Source organism: Bos grunniens, chromosome 1, assembly GCF_055505025.1.
Source record: "Bos grunniens cultivar Pamir isolate PY7600 chromosome 1, Bosgru_T2T1.0, whole genome shotgun sequence".
In the NCBI taxonomy this organism is placed as follows: Eukaryota; Metazoa; Chordata; class Mammalia; order Artiodactyla; family Bovidae; genus Bos; species Bos grunniens.
The window spans coordinates 82,318,105-82,337,185 of NC_141165.1; the positions used below are offsets into that span (position 1 = coordinate 82,318,105).

Consider the following 19,081-nt stretch of genomic DNA (forward strand, 5'->3'; position numbering starts at 1 on the left):
GGCAAAAACCACAAGAGGAAGGTTTTCAGAGTGGAAATGAGTGTTCTATAAAATGGTTACAGTCAGCATTGCTGGGGTAGAATCAAAACCACTATAGGATGTATCCAAGGCAAAACTTGGCAAAACTTTTTTTTTTTAAATAAGAAAATAAAAGGATAAGCTTAATGAATGGTGAAATGCATTACTAGTGGGGGAAATTAACAGTAAAATGGAGCAAGATTCAAGTAGGCTGTCAAAGGAAGCATATCAGGACAACCCTGTGAAGGAGGCACAGAGCTAAGATTTATTTTATATAGCATGAACATGTGTCACAAAGTCTATATAACTGATCAAAGGTGAAATGCTATTGTTACCATAGCTGTAGCATTCTAGATTAAGGGAAAGAAAACATATAAACCTATGAAAATGTGAGTAAGGAAAGCTCCTCAGGAAAGGCCAGTGTAAAAAGCCCCTAAGGGGACTTCCCTTCTGGTCCAGTGGTTAAGAATCCACCTTGCAAAGCAGGAGACGTGGGTTCGATCCCTGGTCAGCCACAACTATTGAAGCCCGTGTGCCACAACTATTGAAGCCCGTGTGCTGCAACTATTGACCCCATGCACAACTAAAGAGTTCATGTGCTGCAACAAAAGATCCTTCATGATGCAACAAAGATCCTGTGCGGTGTAACTAAGACCCAAGGCAGCCAAATAAATATTTAAGAAAGAAAAGTGAAGTCGCTCAGTCGTGCCCGACTCTTTGTAACCCCATGGATAGTAGCCTGCACCAAGCTCCTCCGTCCATGGAATTTTCAAGGCAAGAGTACTGGAGTGGGTTGCCATTTCCTTCTCCAGCGAATCTTCCCAACCCAGGGATCGAACCCAGGTCTCTCACATTATAGACAGATGCTTTACTGTCTGAGCCACCAGGGAAATATTAAATAAATATTTAATAAGTAAATAAATAAAAGCCCCTAAGATGTGAGTCAAAACCATAGTGTACTGTACAAAGGATGGTCACTGATCCTTCTGGATGCTGCTCTCTGCAAGAAAGATCCCACATTGAGGGAGGATACTTTAAACTAACCAAAAGTTAATGAGCTTAACAAAGGAAAAGTATTAGGAAGGCAAAGAATAGTGTTAGCAACTCAATGAGTTCCCTGCACAGAAGGGTTTCTGTAGGTAAACTGAGGTTCATCATGGACAGTGTGAAAATATTTATTTGTCCTGAAGATGCAGTTGTCTCCTACAAGATGGACAATTACTACTATGAGTAATCGTAGAGAAATCTGGAGACTCAATTTACAGTAGAAAGCAGGAAATATTTAAATCTATGTACATATTCACAGCTTTGAATATTGTATCTTTGATATTACTTTTTTAGAATGAAAAAGGAAAATCACAACTCTGGAAAACTTAAAACCAATCTGAAAAAACTATATACTGAGAGAAAAAGTCTTACAAAATAATTTAGAACTAAATATCCCAAACCACAGTGGGGAAGATGAAGAGACATCAGAAGGTAGATTGCAAGTTGTCACATTGATGAATTTGAGAAGATAACCATTGCACTTTTTCAACAATTTTTACTTTACTGTATACAAAGTATTATCTTCAAAATGGAGAATAGGGAAGAACAAGATGGCAGAGGAGTAGGTGGACATGGAGTACATCTCTCTCCACGGATACATCAGGAATACACCTTCAGACACAGAAGGGCGTGAAGAACACCAGCTGAGAGCGGACAGGAGTACCTGACCAGTGGAAAAGAATATATAGAACCACGTGAAACTTGGTAGAAGCAAAGAACTAGGGGGAAAAACAGGGGTGTTAGTAGGACTGCACCTGCCCTCAGCGGGTGAGGGAACTGAAGCAGGGGTCCGATTCCCACATCCGGGCAATCCTCTGAGTCAGAGGAGAAACATTTAGGGCTGAGAGTGGAACAGCTGATCTGTGGCAGCCTATACAGAATGAGAATCAGACAGTCCTTGCTGCAGCCATACATATCCCATACAGGAACACTGGTGCCCCGGAAGGCGCAGAGGCTGGGAGCTGGAGTTTAGGGATTGTGGAGCAGTCCCAGAGCGAGGGCTGCTGTTGACTGCAGACACACTGATTGAGGGGATGTGAGGGAGGATATCATGGTGGGAAATGCCAGTGGAGGAAAGTCAGGCAGCCATGGAAGCAAGGAAATACTGCTGAGTCACACGCAGGCGGTGGAGCCATCACCATAGCCACTCTCTCCCCACACAGCCAGCATCGGCAGCTCAACAACAGAGAGACTGGCCCATCAAACGCCTGATGCACTGAACTACAGAGTAGGACCCCACCCAGGGTGCCCCTTGAAGTGCCTCACACGCCAATCTACAGATTAGGACCCCAGCCACGGGGGCCCCTCTATGTGCCTGACGTGCTGAACAACAGAGAAGGACCCCAGGCAAGGGAGCCCCCTAAGTGCCTGAACAGGGCAGAGCTACAGAGAAAGAGAGGCCAAAGAGGCCTTCTGATCACCAGCTACAAGAGGCTCAAAAAAAGACACTGATAGGATCATAACTCCTGTGGCAGAGGCAGTACGTGTCCCTGCACACTTGGTGCCACCAGGGTCCCTGAAAGCCAAGCAGCTACAACACCTTCACACTGAACTCTCACTAGGGCAGAGCTGCCACAAGCAAAAAAGTCTTGTGTCTACGCATCCAGGGTTGCTTCAGTCTTGTCCAACTCTTTGCAACCCTGTTGACTGTGGCCTGCCAGGCTTCTCTGTCAGGGAGGGAGTTTCTCCAGGCAAGAATACTAGAGTGTATTGGCCAATACTGGAGCATATTGGCCAATACTGGTTTCCATACCCTTCTAGAGCACTATATTCCCTGCTGCCCTAGCTGCCAACCTCCCTGAGTACCTGGTGCTGCCAGAACCCCTGCGACCCAAGAAGCTACACTGCCTCCACACCTGGCCCTCACAGGGGCAAACCCAGGCCCTCCAGGGCAGCCTCAGGAGCAAACCCAGTGGACGACCCACATGTAGAGGTGGGAAAAAAAAAAAAACACAATTGAAATCAAGGGGCAGTGTGGCTAAGGAAGAAGACCCAAAACCTTCCCACCAGCTGCACAAGCTGCAAATTAAATTCACACAATCAACTAGGCAAACTCCATGTCTATGGAATATATAAAAGGCCATTGAGAGCTCCCACAAAAGAAAATGCACTATTTCTGATAGCTGTGGACATTGGAGGCAAGAACACACAGGAGTAGGACCAGGTTAGAATCTGAGCTGCCCCCACAGCAGGTCCAGAGATCAGCACAGTGTTGGAGGGAATCCTAGGGAGGTAAAGTGGACTGTGACTCCAAAAGGCAAAGGACTCTGACACCAGTGATTCAAGAAAAACATTTATTATTCTTATGTTTTGACTTGTTCTGTAGATTCTTTCAGATTTTTTTTCTTTTTCCTTTTTTCTGCTTCCATTTTTTTCCTTTTCTCTTTCTTTTAATTTTAACTTTTAATACTTTTAAACATATTAATTTTTCCTACATTTATTCCTTTGTATGCCTTTCCTACTGTTCTTTAACCTTTGCAGTTAATCTTTAATGTATATAAATCTTTTTCATCTACCTCTGTTTAACTTTGCATATCTATCTCTCCTTTCCTCTCAACATATTTGTTAGTTTTGTTTTCAATGCTTTATTCCCCACTTGGCACCTTGCTTTACTCTTGTTTTCTGGTTTGTGCCTTAGTTTTGTTCTTGACTGGTAAATACAATTTTTTATTTCCTTTGTTCACTGGGTCAATCTACTGTACTTTATTTTCGTTGGACTGTTTTGACTTTGCACGTGGGTATATATGTATACATGAATATTTCATTATTTTAATTATAATTTGCCTGATTTTGTACTACCATTTGTTAGGGGTTCATTTTGGTTTTTTATTTTTGTATATCTATTTTAATCTCACTTAATGCATAACAAACCACTTGTGCAATCTTTATTCCTGACCAGAGATCAAGCCCTGAGCCTTTGGAGTGAGAGCACTGACTCCAAGACCCTAGACTACCAGAGAACTAACCCTAGGGAGTATGAAATAGTGAGAACTCACACAACTGAAACCACTTGAATACAAAACACAGCATCATCCAACCACCCTGTGCAGGATGCCTCATCTATGCAACAAACAAAAATACAGACCCAATCATAAGTAGACAGGATTACCACCTCCTTCAGCCTTGCCAACCAAAGGAAAAACAAACAAACAAAAACTCAGCACAAATCTCACCCTATATGAAGCTTACACAAACCACTGGACCAACCTTAGGAGGGCAGACCAAACGAAAGAAAGAATTCAACCTTCTTCAAGGAAAGAATTCAACTTTCCTTGAAGCCTGGGAAAAGGAGACCTAAAACACAATAAGTTAAAAAAAAAATAACGAAAAGGCAGAGAAATACTACACAACTCAAGGAACAAACTAGAAACACAGAAATTCAAATAAATGAAGAGGAAATAGGCACACAACCTGAAAAAGAATTCAGAATAATGACAGTAAAGATGATCAAAAACCTTGAAAGCAAAATGGAGAAAATACAAGAATCAATTAACAAAGACCTAGAAGAAATAAAGAATAAACATAACAGAGACAAAAAACAAGCTACTGAAATTAAAAATACTCTAAATGAAAGAAAGTGAAGTCGCTCAGTTGTGTTTGACTCGTTGCGATCCCCCATGGACTGTAGCCTACCAGGCTCCTCAACCATGGGATTTTCCAGGCAAGAGTACTGGAGTGGATTGTCATTTCCTTCACCAGGGGATCTTTCCAACCCAGGGATCAAACCTGGGTCTCCCGTAGTGCATGCAGATGCTCTACCTTCTGAGTGAACAGGGAAGCCCCAAAAACACTCTAAAAGGAATCAAAAGCAGAAAATCTGAAACAGAAGAATGTCTCAGTGAGCTGGAAGATAAAATGCTGGAAATTACTTCTGAAGAGCAGGATAAAGTAAAAAGAATGAAAAGAACTGAGGATAGTCTCAGAGACCTCTGAGACAATATCAAACACACCAACATTTGAATTAAGGGCTCCCAAAAGAAGAAGAGAAAAAGAAAGGGTGTGAGAACATTTTTGAAGAGATTATAGTTGAAAATTTCCCCAACATAGAAAAGGAAATAGTCAGTCAAGTTCAAGAAGCACAAAGAGTTCCATACAGGATAAACCCAAGAAAAAACAAGCCAAGACACATACTAATCAAACTAACAAACACTAAACACAAAAAAAGAATATTAAAAGCAGCAAGGGAGAAGCAACAAGTAACATACAAGGGAAACCCCACATGCTTAACAGCTGATCTTTCAGCAAAAATTCTACAGGCCAGAAGGGAACATCAGGATATATTTAAAGGACTGAAGGAGAAAAATCTACAACCAAGATTACTGTACCCAGCAAGGATCTCATTCAAAATTGATGGAGAAATAAAAAGCTTTTTCAGACAAGCAAAAGTTAATAGAATTCAGTATGACCAAACCAGCTTTACAACAAATGTTAAAGGGACTTATATAGTCAAGAAATACAAGAAAAGAAAAAAATATACAAAATCAATCCCAAGCAATTAAGAAAATGGCAATGGGAATATATATATCAATAATTACTTTAAATGTAAATAGATTAAATGCTCTAACCAAAAGACCCAGACTGGCTGAATGGATACAAAAACAAGACCCATATATATGCTGTCTACAAGAAATCCACTTCAGACCTCAAGACACATATAGACTGAAAGTGAAGGATGGAAAAATATATTCCACACAAATGGGAAGCAAAATAAAGCTGGAGTAGCAATCCTCATATCAGACAAAATAGACCTTAAAATGAAGAAAATTACAAGAGATAAGGAATGATGGTCAAGGGATTAATCCAAGATTAATACATAACAATTGTAAATATCTATGCAATGGCAACCCACTCCAGTACTCTTGCCTGGAAAATCCCATGGACAGAGGAGCCTGCTAGGCTGCAGTCCATGGGGTCGCTAAGAGTCGGACATGACTGAGGGACTTCACTTTCACTTTTCACTTTCATGCATTGGAGAAGGAAATGGCAACCCACTCCAGTGTTCTTGCCTGGAGTATCCCAGGGATGGGGGAGCCTGGTAGGCTGCTGTCTATGGGGTCACACAGAGTCAGACACGACTGAAGCGACTTGGCAGCAGCACGCACCCAACACAGGAGTGCCTTGATACATAGACAAACACTAACAGACATAAAAGCAGAAATTGACAGTAACACAATATTAGTAGGAGACTTTAACAACCCACTCACACCAATGGACAAATCATCAAAACAGAAAATTAATAAGGAAACACAAGTCTTAAATGATACATTAGATGAGATGGATCTCATTGATATCTTCAGGACATTCCATCCAAATGCAGAAGAATACACCTTCTTCTCAAGTGCACATGGAACATTCTCCAGGATAGACCACATCTTGGGTCACGAATCAAACCTCAGTAAATTTAAGAAAATTGAAATCATATCAGGCATCTTTTCTGACTACAATGCTATGAGACTAGATATCAATTACAAGAAAAAAAAAACTATAAGAAACACAAACACATGAAGATTAAACAACATGTTTCTAAATAACCAACAGGTTACTGGAGAAATCAAAAGGGAAATCAAAAAATTTCTAGAAACAAATGACAATGAAAACATGACAATTCAAAACCTATGGGATGCAGCAAAGGCAGTTCTAAGAGGGAAGTTTATAGCAATACAATACTACCTCAAGAAACTAGAAAAACAATGAATAGACAACTTAAATGTACACCTAAAACAACTGGAAAAAGAAGAACAAAAAAAATTAATAGAAGGAAAGAAATCATAAAGATCTGAGCAGAAATAAATGAAAAAGAAATGAAAGAAACAATAGTAAAGATTTAAAAAACCTAAAAGCTGGTTGTTTTAGAAGATAAACAAAATTTACAAACCTTTAGCCAGACTCATCAAGAAAAAAAGAGAGAAGAATCAAATCAAGAAAATTAGAAATGAAAAAGGAGAGGTTACAACAGACAATTCATGAATACAAAGGATTTAAGAGCATGCGGAGGGAGGAGGGTTCAGGATGGGGAACACATGTATGCCTGTGGCGGATTCATTTCGATATATGGCAGAACCAATACAATATTGTAAAGTTTTAAAATAAAATAAAATAAAAAATAAAAGAAGAGACTATTCTGAACAACTATACGGCAATAAAATAGATAACCTGGAAGAAAGGGACAGATTCCTAGAAAAGTTCAATCTTCCAAGACTGAACCAGGAAGAAATAGAAATTATGAACAACCCAATTACAAGCACTGAAATTGAAGCTGCAACCAAAATCTCCCAAAAGACAAAAGCCCAGGACCAGAGGGCTTCACAGGAGAATTCTATCAAACATCTAGAGAAGAGCTAATGCCTATCCTTCTAAAACTCTTTCAAAAAATTGCAGAGGAAGGATCACTTCCAAACTCATTCTGTGAAGCCACCATCACCCTGATACCAAAACCAGACAAAGACAACATAATAAAAGAAAACTACAGGCCAAATCACTGATGAACACAGATGCAAAAATCCTCAACAAAATTTTAGCAAACAGAGTTTAGCAACACATCAAAAAGTTCAAATACCATGATCAAGTTAGGTTTATTCCAGGGATGCAAGGATTCTTCAATTTATGCAAATCAATCAATGTGATACACCATATTAACAAATTGAAAGATAAAAATCATATGATAATCTCGAAAGATGCAAAAAAGCCTTTGACAAAATTCAGCACCCATTTATATTTAAAACGCTTAAAAACAAAGGGCACAGAAGGAACCTACCTCAACATAGTAAAGAAGACCATATATGATAAGCCTGCAGCAAACATTATTCTCAATGGTGAAAAACTGAAAGCATTCCCCCTAAGATCAGGAACAAGACAAGAGTATCCACTTTCACCACTATTATTCAACATAGTTCTGGAAGTCCTAGATACAGCAATCAGAGAAGAAAAAGAAAGAAAAGGAATCCAGATCGGAAAAGAAGAAGTAAAGCTCTCACTGTTTGCAGATGACATGATACTGTACATAGAAAAGCTTAAAGATAGTACCAGAAAATTGCTAGAGCTAATCAGTGAATTTAGCAAAGCTTCAGAATAAAAATCAATACACAGAAATCACTTGCATTTCCCTATACTAACAATAAAAAATCAGAAATAGAAACTAAGGAATCAATTCCATTCACCATTGCAACAAATAGAATTAAATATCTAGGAATAAACTTACCTAAGGAGACAAAAGAACTATACACAGAAAATGATTAGACACTAATGAAAGAAATCAAAGACAACATAAACAGATAGAGATATTCCATGTTCCTGGGTAGGAAGAATCAATATTATGAAAATGACTATACTACCAAACGCAATCTACAGATTCATTGCTATCCCTATCAAAATACCAATGGCATTTTTCACAGAACTAGAACAAAACATTTCACAATTCATATGGAAACACAAAAGACCCTGAACAGCCAAAGCAGTCTTGAGAAAGAATGGAGCTGGAGGAATCAACCTTCCTGACTTCAGGTTATATTATAAAGCCACAGTCATCAAGACAGTATGGTACTGGCACAAAAACAGAAATATAGACCAATGGAACAAGATAGAAAGCCCAGAAACAAACCCATGCACCTATGGGTACCTTATTTTTGACAGAGGAGGCAAGAATATACAACGGGGCAAAGACAGCCTCTTCAATAAATGGTGCTGGGAAAACTGGACAGCTACATGTAAAAGGATGAAATTAGAACACTTCCTAACACCATACACAAAGATAAACTCAAAATGGATAAGTACCTAAATATAAGACCAGAAACTAAAACTCTTAGAGGAAAACATAGGCAGAACACTAGATGACATAAAGCAAAGCAAGGTCCTCTATGACCCACCTCTTAGAGTAACAGAAATAAAAACAAAAGTAAACAAGTGGGACCTGATTAAACTTAAAGGCTTTTCCACAGCAAAGGAAACTACAAGCAAGGTGAAAAGGCAACCCTCAGAATGGGAAAATATAATAGCAAATGAAATAGCTGACAAAGGATTAATTTCCAAAATATAAAAGCAGCTCATATAACTCACTGCCAGAAAAACAAACAACCCAATCAAAAAGTGGGAAAAAGACCTAAACAGACATTTCTCCAAAGAAGACATACAGATGGCTAACAAACACATGAAAAGATGCTCAACATCGCTCATTATTAGAGAAATGCAAATCAAAACTACCATGAGATATCACCTCACACCAGTCTGAATGGCCATCATCAAAAAGTCTGCAAACAGTAAATGCTGGAGAGGGTGTGGAGAAAAGGGAACGCTCTTGCACTGTTGGTGGGAATGTAAATTGATACAGCCACTATGGAAGACAGTATGGCAATTCCTTAAAAAACTAGGAATAAAACCACTATATGACCCAGCAATCCCATTCCTAGGCATATACCCTGAGGAAACCAAAATTGAAAAAGACAAATGTATCCCATTGTTCATTGCAGCCCTATTTACAATAGCTAGAACATGGAAGCAACCTAGATGTCCATCGATAAATGAATGTATAAAGAAATTATGGTACATATACACAATGGAATATTACTCAGCCATAAAAAGGAACACATTTGTCAGTTCTAATGAGGTGGATGAACCTAGAACCTTTTATACCGAGTGAAGTAAGTCAGAAAGAGAAAGATAAATATTGTATTCTAACACATATATCTAGAAAAATGGTACTGAAGACTTTATTTACAGGGCAACAATGGAGAAACAGACATAGAGAATAGACTTATGGACATGGGGATGGGGAGGAGAGGGCGAGATGTATGGAAAGAGTAACAATGGAAACTTACATTACCATGTGTAAAATAACCAATGGGAATTTGAAGTATGGCACAGGAAACTCAATCAGGGGCTCTGTATCAACCTAGAGGGGTGGGATGGGGAAGGAGATGGGAGGGAGGTTCAAAAGGGAGGGGATATAAGTATACCTATGGCTGATTCATGTTGAGCTTTGACAGAAAACAATGTCAAGCAATTATCCTTCAATAAAAAATAAATAAAAATAAACAACAACAACAACAAAAAAAAAAACTGGAGAGTAGGCATGTGTCCTACCAGGAGGCATTTTTAAGAAGAAAGTTGTGTAACTACAGAATGGTTATTTAACCTTTGTGTCTCCACTTACTCATTATAAAATTAGAACATTTTAAAAGAATAACTGATGACCTATATGTTTTAAGTTCTCTAAAGGACCCTTTTGAAAGTATCCTGGAACCAGGAATCACATTTAGTTTTTGATATTCTAAACAAGAAAAGAGCATAGATTATAAGGTACTCAAATATTGTGCTGACCAAAAAGTTCACCTGGATTTTCCTGTAAGATGTAACAGGAAAACTGGAACAAACTTTTTGGCCAACCCAATTTTCTATATGGCCACTTACTTGAAAAAGAAAGGACATTAGTAGCTATAGCAAAGACTGTCATGGAGAGAAATGACTCTGATGCCAATGATACTCTCTGAAGCTGCTAAATGCTCCCAACTTTGGTTCAAAATCGGTTCCTGTATCTCTGAGTGAGTGCTGGTGGAGGAGGAATAAGAAACAAAGCAGCTAACTTCAAAGATGGCCCAAAACAAAATAAAGCTGTTCCCATGATAGACAGACATTAGAGGTTGTGGTTGGTTTGGGTTTTTTTTTTTTCAAACCTGTGTGCAATCTTAGATGACTGTTAAGAAGCAGTTTTGCAAAAATACAGATAAAAGAACGAATTCTAAAGTGAGAAGAGTCAACAGAAGCAGTCTGTTCCTAGCTTAAGCTGAAATCTCACGTTAGTGCTACACAATCAGTATGGAACCTTGAACAGATTATTCCTTCTGTCTAGGTCTCCTTTTCTCATATTTAAAATGAGATTAACCAGATGAATGCCAAGGTTTCCTCCCTCTCTAAGTCCTATGACTTTATACACTCACGCACATCATACAAATTATGTGAAACAAACAAAGCTATTCTTTTTTATCTTCCTTTTAACTTCAGGGTAGTTAAGTAAAGTAAAAAGAATAATCAGTTATCCTTTACTTCATGGCTTATAGCTAGGTGCCCTCAGTCCCCAGAACTAAACCTTACTGGTTATCTTTTACAACACAGCACTTCTCTATAACTCTGGATAGAGGCAACAATAATTAAACCAAATATTTTTTTCTCTTTTCTTAAACCAAATATTTTTAAGTGTTATTTACCAGGAATTAGTCAAAGCACTTTATATGTAACAACTGATTTAATTCTCACAACAACCCTATGAAGTAGGTATCATTATTATCAACAAGGAAGAGATGAGCAAAAAAGTTAAGCAACTTGGCTAAGGTAATAAGGTTATAAAGGAAATGATCAGGATTTGAACACAGGAAGTCTGGACCCAGCCTTTTACTAACAGATCAGTCACCTCCCCGAGATGTGGGTGCTGGTGGCCGTGGGGGAAGAAGAAATGGTGGTGTGGTGGTGATAGTTGCTGGAGCTCTTCCTTTTTGTCCTATATGAAAAACAGAAAAGATATAGCCGGGCAGAGTGGGAAAACCTGATATGAAGGATGCTCTCAAATAAGAGCGGTTGGGAGCAGGCCCATGCATTTTCTTTATCTTATGCATGAACTGGGAGACTGGCTTAAGGAAAAAAAGTCTTATCACAACTTATGATTTAAGTGTTTCCAAGCATTTAATTATCACAAAAATCCTGTAGAACAAGCACGATGGAGATTATTATTATACTTCTACAAAATAAAATATTGACAGAGGTGTAAATTCAATTAGTCAGGATAATAGCTAAGAAGTAACAAAACTAGAACTTAAAACTGTTGATTTGCAAAGGGAGGATGTCCTCTCCACTTTGTCACTTCGGTTCTAACGCCCCTTTCCAGGTCTGACAGTTTCCCCTGATCCATTGAACTGTCTTCTCTCTCTCTTTCCTTATTGCTCAACCAGAAATTCACCAAGGGAAAGATGCTAGCAGCTCTGAGCTTGCACAGGATGCCTTACCAGAATTTGGAGTATAGCTGTCTTTGTCCAACAAACACTAACCATCCAATATCACACTGTTGTCCTGCAATCACCAGAAAGTAATCCTCAGTACTGACATCCCCATGATTTATAATCCTAACGGAGCCCTGTCACAGCACAGCATCTCACGACAACTTCCTTGAAAACTGCAAGATCTATTTTGCTTCTGAAGCAGAATCAGGCCTAAATGTGTCTCACTAATTTTCTTCTTTGATAGAGAGCCCCCTGTAGCACAATCTGTGTAAATTAAAGTGTGCATGGTTTGCTAATCAATTCTCCTAAAGCCAATAAAATGTGTGTAAGATTTAGAAAGAAGTGTAGTGGCAATATCCATAAAATGCCAACCTTTAATTTTCTTTTTGGAATATTCATTCTTAGGGAGCCACTGTAATAAGTATGTATCTAGAAGAGCAACTTAATGCAGCATTAAGTCACTAAGTTCTAGAGTTGTGCATTTTAATGTATGACTGCTGTTAACTTATTGAAAGTGAATAGTGAAGTCACCCAGTCGTGTCTGACTCTTTGTGACCCCATGGACTGTAGCTCACCAGGCTCCTCGGTCCATGGGACTTTCCAGGCATGAATACTGGAGTGGGTTGCCATTTCCTTCTCCAGGGGATCTTCCCAACCCAGGGATTGAACCCAGGTCTCCCGCATTATAGACAGACGCTTTACCGTCTGAGCTACCAGGGAAGCCCAACTTATTGAAAGAGCCTTGGCAAACTGCTTAATCTTTTTGTTCCTTATGATCATTAGGAAAAATACAAATGGTGGACTTTTATTACAGAAATTTAGATACAGAACCACAGAACCTAAGAACTGGAATGAAAGGAATCCTAAGAATCCTCCAGGCCACTGCCCTCATTCTAAAGATTATGAAACTGAAGACTGGGTAAGACATACCTTTAATCACATAGTTATTGGTGACTAAAAACAAAATACAGTTCAGTCTTCCTTCTTCTAAGGCCAGTGGTTTCTCTGGTATAAGATTTAATTTTTTAATTAAAGATCATGACAGGCTTTATTTTTTAAAAATGAAAACTATTATGAAGAGCATGACTCCCATTCAATCCTCACGGCCATCAGCTAATAACTATCATTAGTATTATTATATACCTGATTTATATATGCATACACAGAAGCTCAGACTGCTGAGGGAGTGGGTTAAGATGACATTCCTGGCAAATGATGGCATTAGCTTTGATTTTCTAAATTTGAAATTCTATATTTATTTTATTGGACATTTTCCTCACCCTTGAATTTTAAACTTACCTGGTCATGGTAAGACCAAATTAACTATAAAATCTTCATTAATGAATATTAATGCTTTCAGAAGGAGGGGGTGGGGATGGATGGACTGGGAATTTGGGATTAGCAGATGCAAACTATTATATAGAGAATGGATAAACAACAAGGTCCTACTGTGTAGCACAGGAACCTACATCTGACATGCTATGATAAACCGTAATGGAAAAGAATACATAACAGAATACATATGTGTATAACCGAACCACTTTGCTGTACAACAAAAACACAATATTGTAAGTCAATTATACTTCAATAAAATAAATTTAAAATATTAATGCTTTTCCCCAAAATGCCTCCTGGTGAGCACGGGTGGTAGTACTTTTTCTATCTGGCCTTGCTTCCAGTTCCCCTCATCTTCTTCACCCAGCCTCTATTTTCTAATAAAACAGGATTCTGTAGAACCATAGAATTGTCTTACTAGTTTATCGCATAGGACAAGACTCATAATTTTCTTTGTAACCATGCAAGTATTATCAAAATACAGAATTCTTTGTCATGCTAATGAGAATTTTCTTCACCAGGTTAGTTCAGCTTGCAAAACATCTGGCGCAGCATGCCGAGAATACATGTGAGCTGAAAGGCGGGACACTAATTTTGCCTTGGGATCTTCTCTGCCAGGTAATTTCACGGCAGACACTGCCTTTAATATATGTATTAGATGATAGTCACATGAGTAATTTCTTTAATTAGATTGCCCCTTCTGCTTCTTTGACTTCAAAGATTAAATTAAACCCAAAAGTTGCAACTCATTGCTGGAGTAGTCATTAGCCTGCAGGTCATCTTTTAAAACAACCACAGCTTAGGGAAAATTTGTTGAAGAAATAGATTTGCTTCTGACTTGAATCACATGCTAGGGAAAGAGTGTGGCCATGTTTCTATAACAACTTACCTCCAGAGTGTGTTTCTGCATGTGTGTGTGTGTGTGTGTGTGTAAAAACTTTAATTGCTAAGGGATGAAATGAGAGTTACTGCCTAGTTCTCTACCAAAGCAACTATTTTCCTTTCCTTCTACACTTATCTGAACTCTATTTTTATCTATCCATACAATTCATCCATCTCTCAGTCACTGGGCACTTACTACATGCCAAATTGCTTAGTGTGTAGGGGATATAAAGAAAATAAACCATTGTTTATTCCCTCAAAAAAATTACTATCTAGTGCATGAACCCAATATTTGATCTGAGAACCATGAGAATAAAATGCCTCTAATGAAAGGTGGACTCTGTGCTGAGATGTGCTGGAGAAAACTCTTAGTTGGAAGAGACCTTGCAAGGTTTCATCAGGAAGTGACTTGAGAACTGCCCACTCTACAATATGCAGGACATGGCCTCCCAGAAAAGAGCCTGAAAGGCCCCCAAAATGGAAACAAGAGGAGAAGAAAAACACAGAAAGCTGGGTTCTGGCAGGCTGTGAAGTCCTCCGGGACAGAACCCCTGTGTGTCTTCGCATTATTACATCTTATGTGCACAATTCATAAAACGAAACTGATCAAACAAAACAAGAAATGAAAGAACCGTATTGGAAGAATGCTGATAGTTCAGTGGGTTCAGAAAATAAGATGTATAGAGACACACTGTAGAAATCAGTTTCCAAAAAAAAAAAAAATGTGGTGAATAGAATGTATTGCTATGGAATTTATGTCTCCACTTGAAAGCATCAGAGAGCTACTGAAAATTTCTTTAAATGACTGTGATACAATTTAAGTTCTCTAAAACTGCACCTCTTAATAAAAGCGATTAGGTAAGTGTGGTACAACAGTGTTAATAGTAATCAGATTCAATTCATTACATTAAAATTTAATTACATAAACTAAAACTCAATACATTAAAATTATATGAGGATGGAAGTGTTTACCACAAATTTCTTAAATGGATATAAATAGCATAAGACATCAAGAGACTAAGTTTCAAGGTGTTACTCTTATACCAACTCAACAGTTCTCTACAAATATTATTGAAAAATCCCAGGTGGACACATTTGCCTGTTTTCATAAGGAGAAAAATAGGTATAGAAAATCTGCAAGCTTTCCCAAGGTCATATATGGAAAATAGCATAGGACTAACAGTGAAAGACCTGAATTTAGTTCTGCTTCTACCATTAATTAACTTCTACCATTAATTTACCCCAAGACCTGGGACCTTTCTTCCCCTTTCTAAGCCCCAGACATGTCATCTGTAAAAGGAAGGGGCAGACTATCCCCCATGGCCTGCTTTAGCTCTGATGGTCTATGATTTTAACAAGGTAGCTGGGATGAGGACTGCAGAGATGGCCTCCAAGTGTCCACACAGTGCAGCAGGAGGCAGGGGTATACTCTAGTAATGAACCCCACAGCATCTTCTTAGGAAAAAATAATATATCCTCTTTTTTGTTCATCTAAAAATAAACAGATGAAGGTACAATATAAAAGATGAGGCAGGAAGCTACTGTATACAGAGGCTATAGTCTGAGAGTCTGTGTACCCCTAAAATTCATATATTGAAACCTAATGCCCAATGTGATGGTATTTGGAGATGGGGCCTTTGGGAGGTGATCATACAGACACCTCAGGGAGATTCCTCGCCCTTTCCTTCTGCCATGTGAGGTTAGAGCCAGAAGACACCATCTATGGCACCAACCACAAAGTGCTGGCGTCTTTAACTTGGCCTTCTTGGCCTCCAAAACTGTGAGGGATAAATTGCTTTATAAGCTCCCCAGTTATAAGTGACAATGTTTTTGTTACAGAAACTCAAATGGACTAACACAATTGAAAATATATTAGGCTTCAAATTTAGAAATTTGAGTAGCTATTCAAACAGATGGTTTCATTATACTCTAGTTGCTCTGCTACGTGCTAAGTAGCTTCAGTCATGTCCGACTCTTCGCAAGCCCATGGACTGTAGCCCACCAAGCTCCTCTGTCCATGTGATTCTCTAGGCAAGAAGACTGGAGCGGGTTGCCATTTCCTTCTCCAGGGGATCTTCCCAGCTCAGGGACTGAACCCACATCTCTTATGTCTCCTGCACTGGCAGGCAGGTTCTTCACCTGGGATGCCCATTACATTATGCCCTAGAGATGATGACCCTATTTCAGAGGATGGCAATTCAGGCAATTCAGTATATTTACTAATATTCTTTGTTAACTTCCCAAATTATTTCAGAATTATAGGTGATACAAAGCATAATACAAAAGTAAGATGGGAATATCCTAGAAACTATATTAAGAGATGGGGAAACAGTGCACACATTTACTTTCTCTTTAGCTGTGCTTGAGAGAGAGACACTTATGTAAAAAATATCAGAATCTGAAAGAACCAGATGTCTCAAGAGAAGAGTTTTTGACTTATCAAAATCCTGATTTTAAACTTTAACTCTTTAACTAAATAACTATGGAATCTTAGGTTAATTAACTGACATTGTCCTTAGCTTGGTACCCATCTTGGAAATGGGAATAAAAATACTTGCTAATATGATTGTTTTGAGGAATAAGTGAGAAAATAAAGCAGTTACTCAGCATGGTTCATGTCATATAGTAGGTGCTGAATAAATGGTAGCTATTTTTATAATGATGCAATTACCTGAGACTTTTCAGTAACATTTACAGACAGCGATGAGAGTAAGTGAGAGTAAGTATAACATTTTGGCACGATATATGTGCTAGTATCTAACATATTCTACATACTCAATAAACATAAAGACAGTATTTTAAATCAGCATAGGATTTTCAATCTATAATTTGCATTATCTGAATGGAAAAAAGAAACAAAATGTAGGGCAATCTGAAGTTAATTCTGTTCAATACAGTGAACATTTCCTTCCTTTGGGAAAGACACATGAATAAGCTATAGTGATTTCCATATCACTTCATTTAGTGTCCCAATAGTATGTGTTATGAGAGGAGATGTAAGCACCACCATTGAGAAAAAAAATTTTTTTTTCAAGAAGAGATACTGAGCAGCACTTAAACGCACTCACTGGAACAGTCTCGACAGACTATGATTGTAACTAAGACTCAGCAGCAGGGAGTAGAACCCTTCTGTGTTATTTCCAAGAAGCAGAGAGACTCACTGCAGCCACCTGCAGAGTAGCAGGTATGGGAAACGCAGCTTCCTTTTATGCCTGATACCATCTGAACAAATATCCCTGCTAATTCCTGTTTGTTTTGACCAGAATGCAGAGCCAAGGCACTCAGATAACCAGCAACCGACAACGTCTTAGAGCCTCAACTGTGATTTTCCAACAGAGAACAAAAGGATGTTAATAATGTAATAAGTTGGATCAGGTGGAAAATGCTTTCCTTATTCAAGCCCCTTGAGATCCTTCATAATGGCAACGTATCTTGAAAACTCTTAACAGGACTTACCCCTCTGCCTTTTTATGAAGGTCATGGGTACTTCTGGTTTTCTTATAGCAAAGACAGCTTCTTGCCTTGCATTTCATGCATATTTGTCTTATTCATGTCTTAGCTCCCCTGCTAGGCTATTTCTCAGAAGGCAGGGAATCTAACTTTCTCACTTAGAAGCAGGTGTTTTAACTTCCTTCCAAATACATGTTGGAAGAAAGGAAGCAGTGGAGGAAGGACAGATGACAGAGAGGAAAAAAAAGTTTACATGTAGGCAAATAAAATGAATTTCTACTACTCTCATAATGATGTTGATTTTTACACTTCTAAGTTGCCAAACAAATAATCCACAGAGAGCTCTCCTTTAAAACTGTAAAATATTCAGAATATGAGGAATAAAAAAGAAAAAAAAAACACTACTTGAGATGTTATCAACACCTGATATGAGTCTTGTCTTTTGTTCTCATAATTTAGCAATGCCTCAGGAGACAGTGGAGGAAATTTCAAATCTGGATTTACCCCATACTTCCCCAACCTGGTAATGATGTCAGAGTTTCCAAACAGTAGAACAAGAGTGAAAAAAACCCTATTATCCAATACCTGTGGATTTTACAGACTCATAAGCAGAATAAGAGAGGATTTCAGGAAATCAATTATTGTGGCACCTTAACTTCAGATGGAAAATCTGAGACTGTGCCCTTAAATGTTTCATAAACTTTGAAACCTCCATGACTCTGCAGACAGTAGCCCTTCTGCCTGGAATTACCTCTCCTCTGTTTGCCCCAGCTCAGATGTCACCTCCCCGCTCGACACCTTCCCTGATTCTCTCAGTTTGTTAATCCTCCTTTAAGCCTCCTGGATCACTTTTATATACTATCATGAATGCACTGGTATATGCTGGCTTTCCCAACTAGATCATAAGTTCCTTTTTGGCAGGAACTATATTTATCTTACCCACCACCAAACTCCTAACACAATGCCTTTAAAAATACTTCGCAATTGATACTGAATTGAAATATCCAAGTTTACAAAAAGAGATTGGGGAAGAGGCTGGCATCAGGCTCATAACTTCCTGGAACCCACAACACCTGACTCTTACCAATAAAACCCTCACAGACTAATCATTTTAAATCATAAAACACAGTGGAACCTGCTTAAAGAGAAGCTTGTGAAGGATAACTGAATACTGATTATATTGTCAGGAGAGCAGGAAAGAAGCTGGTTTTCTACGGTACAGCATCTTAGAAAGAGAAATGGATTGAAAGAAACAATGCATCCTTTCTTTCCTCCTCCTCTTCCTTCATGTGCTCCTCTTCTGTTTCTTTTGGATAAAAATGAGATACTAATAGCTATATCTTATATCCCCTCAACTCCTATATTGA

General features: G+C 38.5%; 1 protein-coding gene across 4 annotated transcripts in view; it reads right to left on the reverse strand.

Annotated features, from left to right (window-relative positions):
* FGF12 (fibroblast growth factor 12) overlaps window positions 1-19,081 on the reverse strand; it is a 618,054-nt gene that overhangs the window by 298,674 nt on the left and 300,299 nt on the right. The window contains exon 1 of one of the 4 annotated variants that reach the window (XM_086319695.1): window positions 18,466-18,518. The exons of 2 other annotated variants lie outside the window; for them this stretch is intronic. Coding sequence is in view for 1 of the 2 variants with exons in the window: in XM_086319667.1 (XP_086175793.1) it covers window positions 17,721-17,745 (25 nt within the window). In the remaining variant the exon portion in view is untranslated. Of the gene's footprint in view, window positions 1-17,720; window positions 17,869-18,465; window positions 18,519-19,081 lie in introns of those variants that run through there. One more of the 4 variants, XM_086319667.1, reaches the window with a different exon arrangement.